General features: G+C 43.2%; 1 protein-coding gene across 1 annotated transcript in view; it reads right to left on the reverse strand.

The window, feature by feature from the left end:
- FGD3 (FYVE, RhoGEF and PH domain containing 3) overlaps window positions 1–19243 on the reverse strand; it is a 411633-nt gene that overhangs the window by 30687 nt on the left and 361703 nt on the right. Inside the window, exon 16 of the mRNA XM_068253640.1 lies at window positions 5537–5659. Within this exon, the coding sequence (XP_068109741.1) occupies window positions 5537–5659 (123 nt within the window). The remainder of the gene's footprint in view (window positions 1–5536; window positions 5660–19243) is intronic.

Raw genomic sequence — 19243 nt, forward strand, 5'->3', positions numbered from 1 at the left:
AATTACTTTGATTATGATAACTATGTTTGACACGAACATATACTTATTGCGCTCTGATATGCCTTTGTCTCTGTCATTTTTAGTGTGATACTCATTTTGTTTAATGCCTGATGAAGCGGGATTGTGCCCGTGAAACGCGTTGCGATTTTGTACGTGGAGTATGTGAATAAATTGTCTTTATTACAAGCGACAGCATCAAGTCTATTTCTGAGTGGCTGGTCCACCGCCGCCACCCGAATATTTTAAACATTTTAGCATAATTTTACCCTTTTGGCGCCTCTCTACATCTACTTGTCAAGATTTTCCACCCTAGGTGGATAGGGTGATAAACCCTCTTTTCCTTCTTCAGAGAGCGACATCTTAATCCTGAGTGGGGACAGGTTTAACCTCCCCACCTGCCTATACAGTGGTTGCCTGAGCGGTAACCCATGTTTGTGAGTATTATACTTACTTGTCCTAATCCCTCTTTGATCCTTTACATACTACATTATATTGGGCTCTCGGTTTCTCTGTTTTAAGTGGTTAAAATGACCATTAAAAGCTTAATTTAAAAAAAAAGTATGCCTGGTCTCCATAGCGACCCACAACATTTTGAATTGAAAGGTTATTTCTTAAAGGGAACCAAAACTGAGAAGGATATGGATTTTTCATTTTATAATAATATCAGTTGCCTGGCTCTCCTGCTGATCCTGTGTCTCTCTTCAGGTGCTCTGACAGAAGTCAGACTGGATTAGCTGAATGCTTGTTTCAGGTGTGTACTTCACCCACTATTGCAGCCAAAGGGATCAGCGGGACTGCGAAGCAACTGGTATTGTTTAAAAGGAAACTTCCATATCCCTCTCAGTTAAGGTTCCCTTTAAGCTGTTGGACATGTGCAGGAGACCCGTATACACTTTTTTTGCTTAGCTTTTAAAGGTTATTTTAATAAAGATGCAAGTTGTTACTTTTAGACGGTGCAGATCCTGTTTAAAGGCGTTGGTGGTTATTCTCTCTGACTCCAAGGGATGAATTCTGCACATTGTATGCCATTTGGTGCTTAAAGGGGTACTATGGCGAACATAGCCGTGGTGTGTGACAGCTGGAAAGATGGGAAGCACACAACTAAGTGACAAAGGTTAGAAAAGCTCACTTACCATGTGGGCATAGGACTGGAGCAACTGCCATTCTGGCTAAAAAGATCCTCTCCTTGCGATAAGGAGATATATGCCGCTGGGGATGTGTTTAATCTCTTAGGCCCCGTGCAAGTCTCTGGCTCTGTCGATGACACATGCACGGTAAAAAGTCTGTGTGAGAGAAAGGAAGGGAGGCAGCCTCACTGAGAGCCAGAGACACTGCAGACATAAACACATCACCAGCAGCCAGGGCCAGTCCTATACTTTTTGCTGCCTGAGGCAAACTTGTGAGGATGGCTCTCCCCTCCCCCACCGATTTGGAATGATCGCACCGCACTCAACAATTTGCACCATGCATTATAGCTGCGGTGCGACCCCCCCCCCCCCCAAAAAAAAAAAGCCCACAGTATAGGTAGGTAGGTAGTGGGCTATAGTTGCCCCCTGTACAAAAATCCAGGTATAGTTGCCCCCAGTACAGGCGGCTAGACATAGGTGCCCCAGTATAGGTTAGCCAGGTATAGATGCCCCCAGTATTGGTAAGCCAGGCATATGTGCCCCCAGTATAGGCAGCCTGTATAGTTGCCCCCAGTATAGGTAGCCAGTATAGTTGCTTCCAGTATAGGTAGCCAGTATAATTGCCCCCAGTATAGGTTAGCCAGTATAGTTGCCCTAATATAGGCAGCCAGTATAGTTGCCCCCAGTATAGGTAGCCAGTATAGTTGCCCCCAGTATAGGTAGCCAGTATAGTTGCTTCCAGTATAGGTAGCCAGTATAATTGCCCCCAGTATAGGTTAGCCAGTATAGTTGCCCTAATATAGGCAGCCAGTATAGTTGCCCCCAGTATAGGTAGCCAGTATAGTTGCCCCCAGTATAGGTAGCCAGTATAGGTACCTACTATAGTTTCCCACAGTATAGATAGCCAATTGGCGGCAGCCTCCTCTGCAACAGTCCCAGGTCCTCCCCTTGCCAATAGACCTCAGTCAGCGGCGACCTGCAGCGCCGGAGTGATGCCGCTGTCCTATCTCTGATGCCTGATGCACGCCATTCACCTGGCGTCATGGGTGGACCTCCCCTGCCAGCAGCATGCAACTCCTCATCACAGGGAAAGGATCTTTCTAGCCAGAATGGCAGTTGCTCCAGTCCTACCCCTACATGGTGAGTGAGCTCTTCTGACCTCCATTGCTTAGTTGTGTACTTCCCATCTTCCCAGCTGCAGCAATATGTACCGTCACACACCACTTTAAATGTCTCCAGCCATTTACTTTTTATACAACTTGTACCTCTTGTCCACTTTATTTATTTTATTTACTAAAATCAGCTTTTTTCCCCATAGTGCCCCTTTAACCAATACGCTGAACTATTAAACACCTTCAGACATCCATAGCACAATAATATGGGTACACAAATAGGCCTATAGATGTCCATAGCAGGCGGAAGTAGTTTTGTACTAAATATGTCAATGGCATGTGAATCCAGAAACACAGAAACATGTAGGCCCCGTTCACATCACAAATGCGGATGGCCATGCGTGCGGAACGCAACGCATGCAGACGCACGCCATCCGCGTTGGTGTGCGTTGCGTGGCTGATCCCATCACTGAAAGGTGAATGGAACAGCCACGCGTTTTTACAAAAAATGCGTGCAGGATGCGTTCCCGGACCGCACAGGTCAGGAACGCATGCAGTGTGAACATCAGACAGTGCACTCTATGCACTGTCTGATGTCGTGCGTGTCTGCCGCTGGAAACGCGTGCAGTGTGAACGGGGCCTTAGAGGTCAGCGGCCGTCTAAGTCTTAATATCAGTTAAGTATTTGTTAAAGAATAATATTGCACATTAGAAATCTCAAGTGTTTACATCTATGGTTCCTTACAGCATTAACGTACAATGTCACATTAGTGTAAAACGTCACGTGAAAAAGTGAAACTCTGCACTAAGTCAGAGGCACTATGAATAATGTTTCTGTATAGTGGTAAAGAATCTGAAATTCTGAACTCTGGAATAGTCCACAGTATAAAAAAAAGTTCTGGAAAAGTACCCTCAGCAAGTCTACTCAGTAAGCGGTCATGAAAATATGCAGGCAGGCATACATTTAGAACCAGTGTAGATGGGTTGATATTGGCATGGGTTTGGCTATGTAGTTCCCATTTTCTGGTCATCTTAGCCAAGCAATGCCATTTTCATTGGTCCCATCATCATTTCTTCTCCAATCATATGGCTAATGGGTGACGTGCGTGCTGTGGTTGCAAAGATTTGTATTCAATTGAATAGCAACTGAACAACAAAAGCCCAAGTCGCAGTAAAAAATACCTTCCAATTCGCAACATAACCGTTTCTCAAAGTTTTATCCTATCCTCCCTTACTTAACATTTATCATATCACAGCTGAGCTTAATCCTAAGCGTAAGGCGCCAGTTTCATTGGCTCCTTACCAGGTGATCACTGTGAGCCAATCACTTAAGTCCTTAAGGGGCTAGAGCCTTGCGATCGAAAAAGAGTTAAACGATTTTATCAGAACACTTAGACAAGTGATAACACTCAGCGGGAACCTACACTGAGATGGATATGGATTTTTCTTTTTAAAATATTACCAGTGGCCTGACTCTCCTGCTGATCCTGTGTCTCTAATACTTTTAGCCACAGCCCTTCAACGAGCATGTCGATCAGGTGCTCTGATTGAAGTCAGACTGGATTAGCTGCATGCTTGTTTCAGGTGTGTGATTCAGCCACTACTGCAGCCAAAGCAGGACTGACGAGCAATTGGTATTGTTTAAAAGGAAAAATCCATATCCTTCTCAGTTAAGGTTCCCTTTCATGTCCACTTCTGTGATGCACTCCAAAAAGTGGTTGGAGAAGGGAGAATGCAGAAAGAGAACACTTGCACAGTCATTTATGTATTAAAACTGCAGGATAGAATGTCATCTGGCAGTCCTGCTGAGGTTTTTTCATGCATTGGTAATGTCTGCTTCACACCTGAAACAAGCTTGCAGCAAATCTAGCCAAACATCTCATCTGCATTTTTGGTCAGGCACTATCGCTAAAAAGAGGCAGAGGATCAGCAAGACTGGCAGAAAATATGCATAGTTTAAAAGGAAATAAATATGGCAGCCTTCCTACTCCTCTCTTAAAGAGACTCCGTAACAAAAATTGCATCCTGTTTTTTATCATCCTACAAGTTCCAAAAGCTATTCTAATGTGTTCTGGCTTACTGCAGCACGTTCTACTATCACCATCTCTGTAATAAATCAACTTATCTCTCTCTTGTCAGACTTGTCAGCCTGTGTCTGGAAGGCTGCCAAGTTCTTCAGTGTTGTGGTTCTGTGATGTATCTCCCCCCCCTCCAGGCCCCTCTCTGCACTATTTAGATTAGGGCAGCTTCTCTCTTCTCTCTTATCTTTTACAAGCTGGATAAATCCTCCTCTGAGCTGGCTGGGCTTTCACATACTAAGGAATTACATACAGGCAGAGCTGTCTGCACTCTGCAGGAAGAAACAGCCTGACACTTCAGTGGAAGATAGCTGCAGGGGGAAAGAAACACACAAATGATCTCTTGAGATTCAAAAGGAAGGGTGTATACAGCCTGCTTGTGTATGAATGTATTTTCTATGTGTGGACATACTGTACATCAACCTACTTCCTGTTTTGGTGGCCATTTTGTTTGTTTATAAACAAACTTTTTAAAACTGTTTTTAACCACTTTTAATGCGGCGAGGAGCGGCGAAATTGTGACAGAGGGTAATAGTAGATGTCCCCTAACACACTGGTATGTTTACTTTTGTGTGATTTTAACAATACAGATTCTCTTTAAGGTGTCCTTTAAGGGCATACTCTTACAGGAAATGATGTTGAGTGATCCACATAGCAGATACACAGTTGACCTAGGCTCAACCAATTTTGGGAACTATAGTACTTGGATTGTAAGTACACATAGCAGAATAACATCCAGGCTGGCCTGAATGTTACTCTGCTACATTTACTTACAATAAAAGGGCAATAGTTCCCAAAATTGTTTGAGCCCAGGTTGACTGTGTTTCTACTAGCAATCTGAACAAAGTTGAATGGGCTTCCCTATTCCACCTTTGTGCTTATTATTTGCTGCTCAATTATCTTTTGCCCTGCTGACTTCTATTAGAGTCGTCAACATATCTCAGCACTTCTGTTATCTGTGGTGGAGTTGAGTGGTGTTGCTCCACTCAATGCATGTGTATGGCTTCCTGGCGTCACTGCATGAAAATGCGTCAGGATGTATGTTATTTACTCGCCACCACGTCCTGGGTGAATGTCCCCACAGTATTGAATGGTGAGCAGAAGTAGAGAAGAGGCCATGCAAAGAAGTGAGCACTGCTCAGCACCAGTCAGTGGGAACAGAAGGCAATACTCCATTTCATACATTCAAATTACAGTCTAAGAAAATGCACAGCACTTACTGCACCACATTGCTTGCAGTGATGCCTCCTTTTTGTAATGGAGTTGAAGCTCTCTCCACACCCTTTACAGCAGTGTTTTTCCTTGTCCCGTTTTATTTTGGAAGACTTTCTAAATGAATCTGGCTGTAGAATAAAGGAAATAAGCTTTAGTCAGTTGAAATTTTTATTATTATTTGTTATACAGTATAACACACAAACCACTGATCATTTAGAGATAAACACTTGGGTTACAAATATCAAAGTTGTTTTCCTGTACAAAATGTAGTTTGGTATTACATATTTTTCTTGTTATATGTTACAGTATAAACTAGGTTTTTTGGTTATTCATTTGCTTCAAGTTAGGCCCCATTCCCACTTGCGTTCTGTCACGCAAACGGACCGGATCCGCATCGGAGCCGGACCTGATACGCATGGGAGCCGTACGGCACCTATCCGCATGCGATGCGGATCCGGTCCGTTTGCATTCGTATTTCTTGCGGTGTGAACGCGGCTGCCATGCGGATCCGGGGGAAAAAAATAACAAAAGTACCTAAACTTGTTGGGGTCTGCAGAAGGTGCACCTGGTGCACCTGTAGAATCAGGTCCTCCGCTGTAGGTCTCACCTCCACCTCCGACATACTGCCAAACAGCTCCAGAACGCTCCAGCACGTAAGTCACTGCTGCTCCACTGCTGCCCATGTGTCCCCATCCGAAATGGCCGCTAGAATCCGCATAGGAAGTGGGGTAGAACGTCAGGTGTTTGCATCCTGTGTGTTCTGTGCTTTCCGTTCCCCATAGGTTTCCACATCCGCATGGTGCAGTCAGGATCCGTTCCGGGTGCGTGGGCCGGATGATCCGGACCCAAAAAATAGCGCATGTTGGAAAAGCCTCCGGAGTCTGGATCCGATCCAGCTCCGGAGTGTACGGAACGTACGCGTGTAAACGTCCACATAGCCTTTGCATTGCTATGCGGAACGTACGTTCAGTTTGTACAGTATAAGGTCCGGATCCGATCAGGCGGATCCGGACAGGGAACGCTAATGTGAACCAGGCCTTACTTACAACATATTATTCAGTACTGTATCTTCGAATCCAGAGTTGCTTAAAAATAAGTAATTTGTCCACACATACCAGTATGTATAATTTATTACTCAACTTACAAATAAATTCAATTTACAAGCCTGGACCCAGTTTGTGTAGGGGCAACCTCTCTTTGTCACTATGCACATCATTGCATTCCAGCGGTTCTGGGGGTGTGTTTAGCTTCTAAGGGTACAATGGTTAATTTGCATATATTCAGCAGTGATGCCCTGAGAGATATCTCAAGCTCACTCCAACCTGAATTATAGCAAATTCTTTCTGTTTTAAGAAAGCAAACTTTTGTTTCACTTTAAGTAAGGACAGACTGTGCATGATGAGTACAGTAACCAACAGCAATCAAGATAGGGCCAAATAAAGTGCAGTATGTACTGGTAATATGGGATGAAATTGGTAGAGTAAATACAAATATACTCACAATGCAGGGTTACTTCAAAGGAAACCACTGTAATAGCAGGTGGGGAGATTAGACCTGACCCCACTCAGGATTAAGAAGTTGCTCTCCGTAGATCAGGAAAAAAAGTGGATGACACCCCTCCGCCAAGGGTGGACTTAGAACAATGTAACAGGGATACAGAGGCGCCAGAAGAATAAAAATGTCTAAAAAGTTTAAAATTTGTGGAGGCAGTGGTGGGCTTACCTCCTGCAAACAGACAAGATATGCCAACAAAGTTTAGCAAAACAAATTTATTTACATACTCCAGTGGAAAATGCAACGAGTTTTGCAGGTATGACAACGCTTCATCAGCGATGAATAGGCGCTTGGCTCAGCTACAGACCTGCACTGTACCTACCCCTACCTATTGCCTGATGAAGTAGGGTCATACCTGTGAAACACGTTGCATTTTCCTCTGGAGTAAATAAATTTGTTATGCCAAACTTCGTTGGCATATCTTGTCTCTGTTTGCAGGAGTCAAGTCCATCACTACCTCCACATATTTTAAACTTTTTAGACAATTTTATTCTTCTGGCGCCTCTGTATCCCTCTTACATCAATCAAGAATGGTTTGTTGCGGAGTACTCTAAACTAATGAAAAGTAAAACATGATTTCTATCAGGGCTGTGGAGTCGGTACAAAAATCTTCCGACTCCTCAGTTTATGAAACCACAACTCCGACTCCAACTTTGACTCCGGGTACCCAAAATGGCCCCGACTGACTCCTCGACTCCGCCTCCTTACTCTAATACTTAACAGGGCTGTGGATTTTGTACAAAATTCATCAGACTCCGACTCCTCAGTTTATGAAATAAAGAATCCGACTCCGGGTGCCCAAATTTGCCCCGACTCCACAGCTCTGATTTCTATGAGTAAGAGCTCATTAACACTACAGAACACATGCACAAATGCGATTTTGTGAATGTGTTGCCATCGCACGGAATGCATGTCATGGTGCGTTAAATCGCAGACATTGGCAGCTGTACACAGTAGAACCCATCGGGAAACGTGTGCGTTTTGCTATAAAAAGTTCCCAAATGCATTACATCATAACTCATGGGAACGCACAGCTGTAATGTGAATGGTAACATGAAAGTCTATGGACTCATGTTGCCATGGGAATTGTACATTATGTGTGGTGTGTCAAAACTGACAGTGCATCGCATAGTGTGAATCAGCCCTAACAGCATGTCAGTTCTCTTTCTACAGAGCATAGGTAGCATAGGTTGAACTGAATTACTTCAATAATAAAAGGGATTTGTATGTCATGTCAGTAGGGGTTCATTTGTACAGCATCATGTGCCTTAGATTCTGCATAGACAAATGTGCAGAAACAAAATCCAAAGTCCAACTCTAAGGAAAAAACACTAATTTTGGATTGTGTGAAAAGTGCTTAGTAGAAATGAATAAATAATACTGCCTTGCATGTAAATTTAGCGCAAATTGTGTGCAGCTTGGAATTGGACTAATCGAAAAACAGGCAGTAGACTTTCTATCCTGATAACAAGTACTGTAAGTAAAATTCCTCCAACACAGAAACACACTGCAATAAATAAAATGTTGTTCTGTACAGTGTGGAAGAGTTAGCACCCCTGTCAAGTTTTTATTGCGGTTCCTCATCTCCAGTCCCAAGGACCACCATGCACCATGGTTTATATTCGAGACCTTGAACAGGAGGTTAGGAAACAAAACCTTTAAAGGAAACACAGAGAGCAGTCCAAATTCAAAAGAGGTTTAACCCACTGGCCACATTATTCAAAACTAATTACATTTTCTCCAAGAGCTGGGCTTTAAACAGGGTCTGTTACACAAATGCAACATTCTGTATGCATTTTATGCATGCTAACCTGCATCTCTCCATGCATTTACAGTAGTTCTATTAATGCATTGTAGCTGCTTTGGTCTTCTGCTTATCCAAAGTGAACAAGCCCTAAACTCCTATGGATAATATGTAATAATTTTTCCTGAACAAGGTTGCCACCATCAGGCTCACCACGGCATTACGCTTATTTTAGGAGACTACTACACCTGAAGAAAAAAATCTCACTTTAGAGCCAGTGCTATTAAGCTAGGTTCATCTATAAAGCTGCTTATTATTTTTTTTTTAATAATGTGACAAACATTTGCGACAAGTGAGTGATTGTAGGGAATGTAAGTGAGATATTATAAATTGGTAGGTACTCTCATTCTCTGATATGATGTAACTGAGCCACCAAATCATATCTGCATGTATTGCAGGGAAGCTAGGGTGAGCTTTTTATTACAAGATAACAGTCACTAAAGGGACCATAAACTTGTCAGGCAAGTATAATTACAGCAGCCAACAGTTTATGTACGGCCTAAGAAGGTGGGCATTTTTGTTCAATGGGTACACCAGTCCAGAACAATTGATGAGAGAAGGGAAGGGGAGAAAGAAAGAAAGAAAGAAAGAAAGAAAGAAAGAAAGAAAGAAAGAAAGAAAGAAAGAAAGAAAGAAAGAAAGAAAGAAAGAAAGAAAGAAAGAAAGAAAGAAAGAAAGAAAAATATATATATACATATACAGAGAGAGAGAGAGAGAGAGAGAGAGAGAGAGAGAGAGAGAGAGAGAGAGGGGGGGGGGGGAGGAAGGGGCAAGAGAGAAAAAGAAAAAGAAAGAAAGACAAGGAAGGGAAAGAAAGACAAGGAAATTAAGGGAAAGGAAAAGAAAGAAAGACAAGGAAAAGAAAGAAAGACAAGGAAAGGAAAAGAAAGAAAGACAAGGAAAGGAAAAGTAAGAAAGAAAGAAATGTCTGCGCGTGTATCTATATACAGGGAGTGCAGAATTATGAGGCAAATGAGTATTTTGACCACATCATCCTCTTTATGCATGTTGTCTTACTCCAAGCTGTATAGGCTCAAAAGCCTACTACCAATTAAGCATATTAGGTGATGTGCATCTCTGTAATGAAAAGGGGTGTGGTCTAATGACATCAACACCCTATATCAGGTGTGCATAATTATTAGGCAACTTCCTATCCTTTGGCAAAATGGGTCAAAAGAAGGACTTGACAGGCTCAGAAAAGTCAAAAATAGTGAGATATCTTGCAGAGGGATGCAGCACTCTTAAAATTGCAAAGCTTCTGAAGCGTGATCATCAAACAATCAAGCGTTTCATTCAAAATAGTCAACAGGGTCGCAAGAAGCGTGTGGAAAAACCAAGGCGCAAAATAACTGCCTATGAACTGAGAAAAGTCAAGCGTGCAGCTGCCAAGATGCCACTTGCCACCAGTTTGGCCATATTTCAGAGCTGCAACATCACTGGAGTGCCCAAAAGCACAAGGGGCCATATGCAATTCACCTGAGTTTTCTCCTGGGTTATAATTTTTCATCTTCAATTTAAAATAACTTTTCGGCACTTTTCAACTAAAAAAGTACCAAAAAGTAGGTGGAAAAGTACTATCAAAATTATTTTGAGTATTTTCTTGATTTCTGGTGGCTTAAAGGGTATTTTATTGACAAGTTTAAAATTATCACCTAGGAGAAAACGTGGGTGAAAAAGTGAATTGCATATGGCCCAAGGTGTGCAATACTCAGAGACATGGCCAAGGTAAGAAAGGCTGAAAGACGACCACCACTGAACAAGACACACAAGCTGAAATGTCAAGACTTTGGCCAAGAAATATCTCAAGACTGATTTTTCTAAGGTTTTATGGACTGATGAAATGAGAGTGAGTCTTGATGGGCCAGATGGATGGGCCCGTGGCTGGATTGGTAAGGGGCAGAGAGCTCCAGTCCGACTCAGACGCCAGCAAGGTGGAGGTGAAGTACTGGTTTGGGCTGGTATCATCAAATATGAGCTTGTGGGGCCTTTTCGGGTTGAGGATGGAGTCAAGCTCAACTCCCACTCCTACTGCCAGTTTCTGGAAGACACCTTCTTCAAGCAGTGGTACAGGAGGAAGTCTGCATCCTTCAAGAAAAACATGATTTTCATGCAGGACAATGCTCCGTCACACGCGTCCAAGTACTCCACAACGTGGCTGGCAAGAAAGGGTATAAAAGAAGAAAAACGAATGACATGGTCTCCTTGTTCACCAGATCTGAACCCCATTGAGAACCTGTGGTCCATCATAAAATGTGAGATTTACAAGGAGGGAAAACAGTACACCTCTCTGAACAGTGTCTGGGAGGCTGTGGTTGCTGCTGCACACAATGTTGATGGTGAACAGATCAAACCACTGACAGAATCCATGGATGGCAGGCTTTTGAGTGTCCTTGCAAAGAAAGGTGGCTATATTGGTCACTGATTTGTTTTTGTTTTTGAATGTCAGAAATGTATATTTGTGAATGTTGAGATGATATATTGGTTTCACTGGTAAAAATAAATAATTAAAATGGGTATATATTTGTTTTTTGTTAAGTTGCCTAATAATTATGCACAGTAATAGTCACCGGTAACAGTAAATTCGGGCGCCTGAGGCTAGTGGACAAATCGGGCGCCGCCATTCACTCCTATAATAAATATCGTTTAATGGGCGCCCGATAGGAAAAAAGGGCGCCGGAGAAAAATAACGTTTTAAAAGCGGTGCCCGGAGACTTAATGTTTTATTACTGCTTCTCATGATTACACATTATTTAATGATTTATACATTTTTAAATATTATTTTTAAACGAAAAACAGTACAATATTTTTTTTCAAACATTTTTAAACGAAAAACAGTACATTTTTTTTTTTTACATTATTTTTAAACGAAAAAACCAACAGGGGGGTCTTAGGTTTAGGCACCAACAGGGGGGTCTTAGGTTTAGGCACCAACAGGGGGGTCTTAGGTTTAGGCATCAACAGGGGGGTCTTAGGTTTAGGCACTAACAGGGGGGTCTTAGGTTTAGGCACCAACAGGGGGGTCTAGGGGTTAGGGGTAGGTACAGGGAGGGTTACTTAGGCACCAACAGGGGGTTGCACATTATTTAATGATTTATAACTTTAAAAAACATTAATTTTAAACGAAATACAGTACAATTCATTTTTAAACGTTATCCATGCTTATCGTTAAAAACCCGGCGCCCTTTTTTCCCAGCGCCCCTTTTTAACGTACGCATAGTCACCTGCACACACAGATATCCCCCTAAAATAGCTAAAACTAAAAACAAACTAAAAACTACTTTCAAAAATATTCAGCTTTGATATTAATGAGTTTTTTGGGTTCATTGAGAACATGGTTGTTGTTCAATAATAAAATGATTCCTCAAAAATACAACTTGCCTAATAATTCTGCACTCCCTGTAAAAGAGAATACAAACTGACCACAGACCTGCACTGTCACTTGGTTTGCAAAATTATAAAGTTGGATAAGCACAGCCTTTATTCAAAAAAGAAAACCAGCTATATTATAAGGGTTCAAAGTCATAATGAGAGGTACAGATTACCTATATAATTAGAAATGACATGTAACATCCAATGTTTTTATGCACACAAACGTTTGCATTAAAAACCTCTTTAGCGGTATTGATGTGCATGCACGTCAATACTCTCCTGCACTGTATACTACATCCTTGCTTGACACATTTTGGCAAGTTACAGGAAAATAAAAGTTTTGAAAATGAATTGGATCGCCTTTTGCACAGAAATCCTGGGGAAATTGAACGCCAGGAAGGTTAACAGCATATATAGTATGCAAACTGATCAAAGCACTGTATTATATATACAGCAACAAAATGAGAGGGCATCAATTGTACCGGATCTTACAAATCTATAATAGTCAAAAGCAGCAAGACTAATACCAGTGAAAACTGCCTAATGGAATATACCAGAATTAATAGGAGAAACAAGCCTGATGTTTCAGATCTAACGCTTGCTGCAGTGGCCATGCTTTATGTGCTTCAATTATAAGAGCCTGAACTATTAATGCTCTTAGGCGCGCCCCCCCCCCCCCTCCCCATATATACCTTACAGTGCTCTGATCAACCTGCAATGTAAAAATAGCTTTTAGGACTCAGCCACACTATAAGCACTTTGTGATTTATTAGCGATTTGAGCACTTTTTAAAATCCACTCCCATTCACTTTCATTAAAGTTGTGGTAAAATCGCTGAGTTCACACGATTTTCGCCGTGATTTTAATGGAAGTGAATGGAAGTGATTTTTAAAAAGCGCTAATCAATCACAAGCACTCAGAAAAATGCTGAGCCCTTAGTGCACAAAAACATTGGGTGTGCTTTCTTATTAAACCAGTGCATCTTCTATAGCCTTGTAATGTGCATAAAGGCCTTGGAGATGTTTCACTGTGGATGAAATCCCATTATCTTTGGGAATTTAGGAAGCGTAGTGTGGCTGAGAGACATGGGAATAGGCAGATTACGTAGGTGCAGCTGAGGGCTGTGTGGCACAGCATTCATTACAGAGAATCTGGTTGCAAGCATGAAAGGCATATAGCAAGTGCATGGAAGTTTTCTAGGCAGGTTCTGACTCAACACACGGCAGCACTGTGGCAAAGGAAGAGAGTTGGATTAACTCCAGGCAGCCTATTATGTGAAGAGTACATCAGCATCTTTCTGCTCCGTGTGGTAAACCATAGTGAAAACCAGCAAGGGCATACAGAGCTGTACAAGCCTACACTGTGATAAGTCCTGACCGACTCATGTGGAGCTGTCTTCTAAGGCCAGGGGACCATAGTGGAATCTGTTCTCCAGCACAGTGCCAGACTATGTTCTACACTCCAAATCACTCCACCCCCCCCCCCCCCCGCCCCCCCCCCCTCTCTATTTAACTGAAAAGGGTGCAAGCTATCCTCATTTTTGGATTCCAGCATTGCTTTTTAAAGAAGATGGAACATGTTTACCATGTTCTTACATTACCTTTTGAGCAGACCTAATGCTAGGTACACTCCATACAATTTTCTGGCTTTACCTGCCAGATCGATTATTTCCAACATGTCCGATCTGAATTCCAATAGATTTTTCGATCTTCCGATCTTTTTTTCGATCGATTTCCGTTCAGTAGTTCTATCTAAATCGATACAAAAAAACGTGAAATTGATCGAAATTCAGAGCGGACATGTTGGAAATAATCAATCTGACAGGCAAAGCTGGCAGAAAATTATATGGCGTGTACCTAGCATTAGGCTTTTTATCCTATATCAGACATGTCCAATTGTGGATACACTCATTCTATGTGTAGAATGCAGATGCACGCGTTCGCATAAGGACCCCTCTAAGAGATTGGCCTTGACGCCTGCAGAGGGGCTTAACCCACATGCCTGTTGGATATGTGGCACCAACAATCTTGGTTTTTTTTTTTGGGGGGGGGGGGGGGGGGGGGTCGTGTTAGCCACTGGCTATGTGTGAGTTTTGAGCCCAGGTCCCTTTGAATGTAACCCTCTCCTCTTTAGCCTGGAGGACAGTCATCCATGACCCCCCAACCGAATAACACCGCCCCACCCCACCCCCATATCCCTCACTCCCCCCCCCCCCCCCCCAAAGCCATATGCACCCCCCCTCCCTCCCCGCGGTCAAAAAAAAAAAAAGTCAAATTTGGTTTGTTTCTGGTTTCCCTTGACCTCGGTCCATCTTAAATTAATGCTGGACTAAATGAGATGGCAGCATTCATGGATAATTTACATGGCAGTGTTTTAACTTGCTATTGTGGATGCTAAAACAAGCTGTTCACAGACCAAGGTTTTGGAAGGATTACTGAAACCATGCAGTGGTTTCCATTACAGAATTATGTCTTGTTTGATTGAAATGCTAATGCAGATCACAGCAGTCCAATATTGGGTTTTAGCCTCACTCCTTGTGTACAGATTCTATGAATCATTTAATACTGTGTATTGTAGATGATGTAATCCTCAATTTATTCGCAATTTAACACTGTATAACTGTTTCACAGAGTGGTGTACCCCACCCTCTTTACTTCTGAGTAAACTATGTGTATGCAACAAAGGTAAATGTCAGTGCAGCACTCCTTGTGATGAGTAAAGAATTACAGCAACAAAGTACAAAAAACAGGAACTATCTCACCGCAGCTGCAGACAACGGCTTTGCAGGGATCCTCAGGACATGTGCTCCATGCTGTTTTTATACCTAATCATGTCACTGGCCTGTTGTCAGTTAATCTAATTAATTGTAATATGTTTCACCAGCTGTTTTTCTGAGCTTTATGCAGCTTTCTGGTGTTTTGTTGTACCTGTCCCAATGAAATGTTGCTGGCATCAGATTTTAAATCCACATGTATTTTCCATAAAAAAGTAAAACCAATCTCATATGCTGTCTTTGTTTTCAATCAAATGTAAGTTTTAAATGATTTACACATTATTCTGTTTATAATTGCATTTTCCATAGAATTGCAATTTCTGCTGTTTTAATACTTTCCTAGTAATTTCGCTGTGGACCAAATAAAGCTTTTCCAACGAGTCTTCTGTCAGCAAGTACAATATCTGCGCCAAGCACATAAGTAGCAGCAAGACATTTTATAGGCTATTTTGCCTCATTCTGAGGTCTGTCAAATACACTGAAACTAGCATAGGCATGGGGTTGACAACCTTTTTAGTCTCCACTGTTTCCATACAGTTTGCAAATAAGTCTGAACTTTACTGGAACAAAAATATCAAAATGAACCTAATAAATTACCTACTCCTGTGCCTGTCACAATATATTTTGTTGATAAAACATCAGCATGCTGGAATAAAGATGCGTTTCTAAAAGTTTTACAAGAAAGACTGCTCCTCCAACCCAAACCCCACTCTGCCTTACGCCACGACCCACAGGCAGGATGAAATGGGCTCCTTCTGTACCCAGCGTACTTAACCCACTCTATTGCTTAGCAGTGCTGTGTCCATTCAGATTACAGGTTAGATAAAAAAAAGCTGCTGGTGGCTCAAACTTTGTCAGACTATTTTATGAGATGCTGCATCATGATTGGATGTTGTACTTTCACACAGCCTCTCACTGTCTGTATTTGAAAAAGCTCTGAATGCCTAGCATCATTCCCATTAGAGGTTGGCTATGGGGTCACTGTGCCCAAATCAGGAAAAAACGGCATAGCCATAGGCGCCTGTTATAACACCCACAATTTGCGGCAAAGAAGATACAATTATTTTACCTTTTTTGGCTGTAATTCACAGCTTTTACAATGGCCGCAATTTCTGGCAAAGAAGGTGAGTTTCGGTGCCGCCGCAAAGCCAGCTAGAATCACGGCGTCGAGGCATGTGGCAAACTGCGGTATTGCAAAGGCGCAATACAAGCATTACTGATATTTTACTATGGGGATCCAGCAGTAGAAAATCGATGATCTACTACCGGCAATCTCCTGCGCCCTTTTTTTCATGTATGCCACTGTGCCACCCATGTTCCCCTTTTTGTCAGCCCTGTGTGTTTTGTTGAATATAACTCCTTTATAGCAGATTCAATCTAATCCCAGAAAAATGTATTTCTGAAAAAAGCAGCAGCTCGAAGGCTGTCACTATACAATGCAGGCTGCGAGGCGTCCATCATTTTCCATATTTTTATGGCATTTTCAATTCAGATGGAGCCGCCAGCCATGTACATTCAGTTTGTTAAAATGAATCTATTCTTCCTGGCGTAATACCAGTCACTTTAATGTGTAATGAGTCATGGGCCACAAAACGGGAGAAGTGAAATGTAATCCTTCGGAATGAGATTGATGTCTGCCTGAGCTCGATGTTCGGGCACACAGCGGCTACATTTTAACAAACTCTGAAACATTCTGTAATAATAAAAACTTCCAAAATGTCACCAAGGACCTTTTATAAGCTAAGCATGAAGCTTTACATTTCCCCGAGAGCTGCAATAAGCAGAAAGCAATCATAATTGGATAAAAATGTAGCCAACACTATTTCAATTATTCATTATTCTTAGCATTCCAACATCTAAGTGACAATTAGGGCAGAGAAAACGGCTGCTCTAATGCATGTAATACGTAATTAAGCAGATTATTGTATTAGGCAGTGAAGGCAGTTATTCCTGAAAGTGAAGTTGTGATGGACATAAGCAACTAAAATACAATGCAAGTTGTACAACAGTAGTGTGCTTTGGGAAAATAAAAATCTCTCCCTTATTTAACTGTTGGTGCAACCATGATTTTAGCACTGCGTATTGTTGGTGCCCAACACAACTTAAGGTCTATGCATACATTTAACTCGTCGTTCAGTTGCTATTCAATTGTGTTCGACTCTTTGTGATCCCATGGGCCATAACATGCCAGGCCCCTCTATCCTCTACTGCCCCTCAAAGCCTGTCCAAGCTCATGTTCATTGCGTCCATGATCCTATCTAACCATCTCATTCTTTGCTGTCACTTTCTCCTTTAGCCCCCGATCTTCTCCCAGCACCAGGGTCTTTTCCAATGAGTCCTGCTTTTTATTACGTGTCCAAAGTATTTCAGCTTCAGAATTGCTCCAGTCAGGGTTAATTTCTTTAACGATTGACTGGTTGGATCTTCTTGCAGTCCAAGGGACTCTCAAAAGTCTTTTCCAGCACCAACATTCAAAGACATTGATTCTTCCACGCTCAGCCTTCCTTACGGTCCAATTCTCGCAACCATACATTACTATTGCAAAAACGCTAGCTTTGACTATACTAAGCCTTGTTGACGAGGTGAAATCTCTGTTTTTTTATTACTTTGTCCAAGTTTGTCATAGCTTTCCTTCCAAGTAGTAAATGTCTTAATTTCATGGCTGCACTCTTCCTCTGTAGTACTATTTCAGCCCAAGAACAAAAAGTCTGATATTGCTTCCATTTCATCCCCGTCTGGACAAATGTCTTTTTTTCAACCCAAATAAGACCCCTGGGCAAGTGACAGGTGGTGAATTCACCACCGGTCAGCTGCTCTCCTGCACCAGCTGGGCACTTGCCAGTGCTCAGTACCGGCACCAGCAGCGTTCCTACCTAAGGGCGCAGGGGGCGGGGCGCACCGGGTACCAGTCAGCCAGGGGGGTGTCGCCACGACCCCCCTACACCTGACTAAGGAGGGGAAGAGCAGCGCTAGGAGGAGGGGTGACAGCAGGGATAGCGGCGGGGAGGGGGAAATATCCCCCCCTCCCTCACCTGGGTCCCCTCCTTCTGCCTCTCTTCTCCCCCCAAAAATGCGGGCAGTGGGCCGGTGGCAGTGGGCAGCGAGCAGGCGAGCGCGGAGTATACTCACGTTACTTCCGCGTATCAGCCTGGAACGCTGTGTCACCGTCACGTGCCTCTTCTGCGCCTCCAATCATTGGAGGCGCAGTAGAGGCACGTGACGGCGACGCAGCGTTCCAGGCTGATACGCGGAAGTAACGTGAGTATACTCCGCGCTCGCCTGCTCGCTGCCCACTGCCACCGGCCCGCTGCCCGCATTTTTGGGGGGAGAAGAGAGGCAGAAGGAGGGGACCCAGGTGAGGGAGGGGAGGATATTTCCCCCTCCCCGCCGCTATCCCTGCTGTCACCCCTCCTTCTAGCTACACGGGGGGGGGGGGGGGGAGGAGCAGCTCTATACTACCTAAACTGGGGGCCACTATACTAGCTGGGGGCCACTATACTGGGGGCAGCTAAACGGGGGGGGGGGCACTATACTAGCTACACTGGGGGCATCTATGGGGGCCACTATATTATTCTCTGGGCAAACCTGCAGACATGATTGAACGTATTCTCTGGGCAAATCTGCAGACATGATTGAACGTATTCTCTGGGCAAATCTGCACACATTACATGTATTTTCACCCGGGTTCACGTCAAATTAGCTCCACCCTCATCCGGTCATGGCCACGCCCATTTTGTTATAGCGCCACCCATTTTTTGCCCCCTTACTTTTTTGGGGGGGGGGGGTGTCTTATAATACCCAGCACCGGGTGTCAAATGCCCTAGGTACGCCACTGACCGGCACTAGTCAGAACGCCCCCCCATAAGAGTCAGATCTGTGTGTGGCTGGAGCCGTGCTCAGACTCAACATGTCGTAGTCCTCTGCCACTAGGTAACACCATCACATTTCAGCGCTTGATCCGCTTGGTGTTACAACCGCTGCAATTCAGTTGCATTTAAGTTGCACCCCAATTGCACTGGCAGGCAGCAGACAGGACATTAAACTGCTAGGCAAGCGTGCAGCTTAGCCTTTCGTCTAAAAGAGGCCTAACTATGCATATCAGGAAGGGATGGGTTCAGACTCCTGATGGCATGACTTTAGTTTTTTGTTGTAGTTTGTTTTTTAGTCCTTGGCCAACATTTGCCCCTCTCCTTTCACCTTCATCAAAAGGGT

Source organism: Hyperolius riggenbachi, chromosome 9 (genome assembly GCF_040937935.1).
Source record: "Hyperolius riggenbachi isolate aHypRig1 chromosome 9, aHypRig1.pri, whole genome shotgun sequence".
Classification (NCBI taxonomy): domain Eukaryota; kingdom Metazoa; phylum Chordata; class Amphibia; order Anura; family Hyperoliidae; genus Hyperolius; species Hyperolius riggenbachi.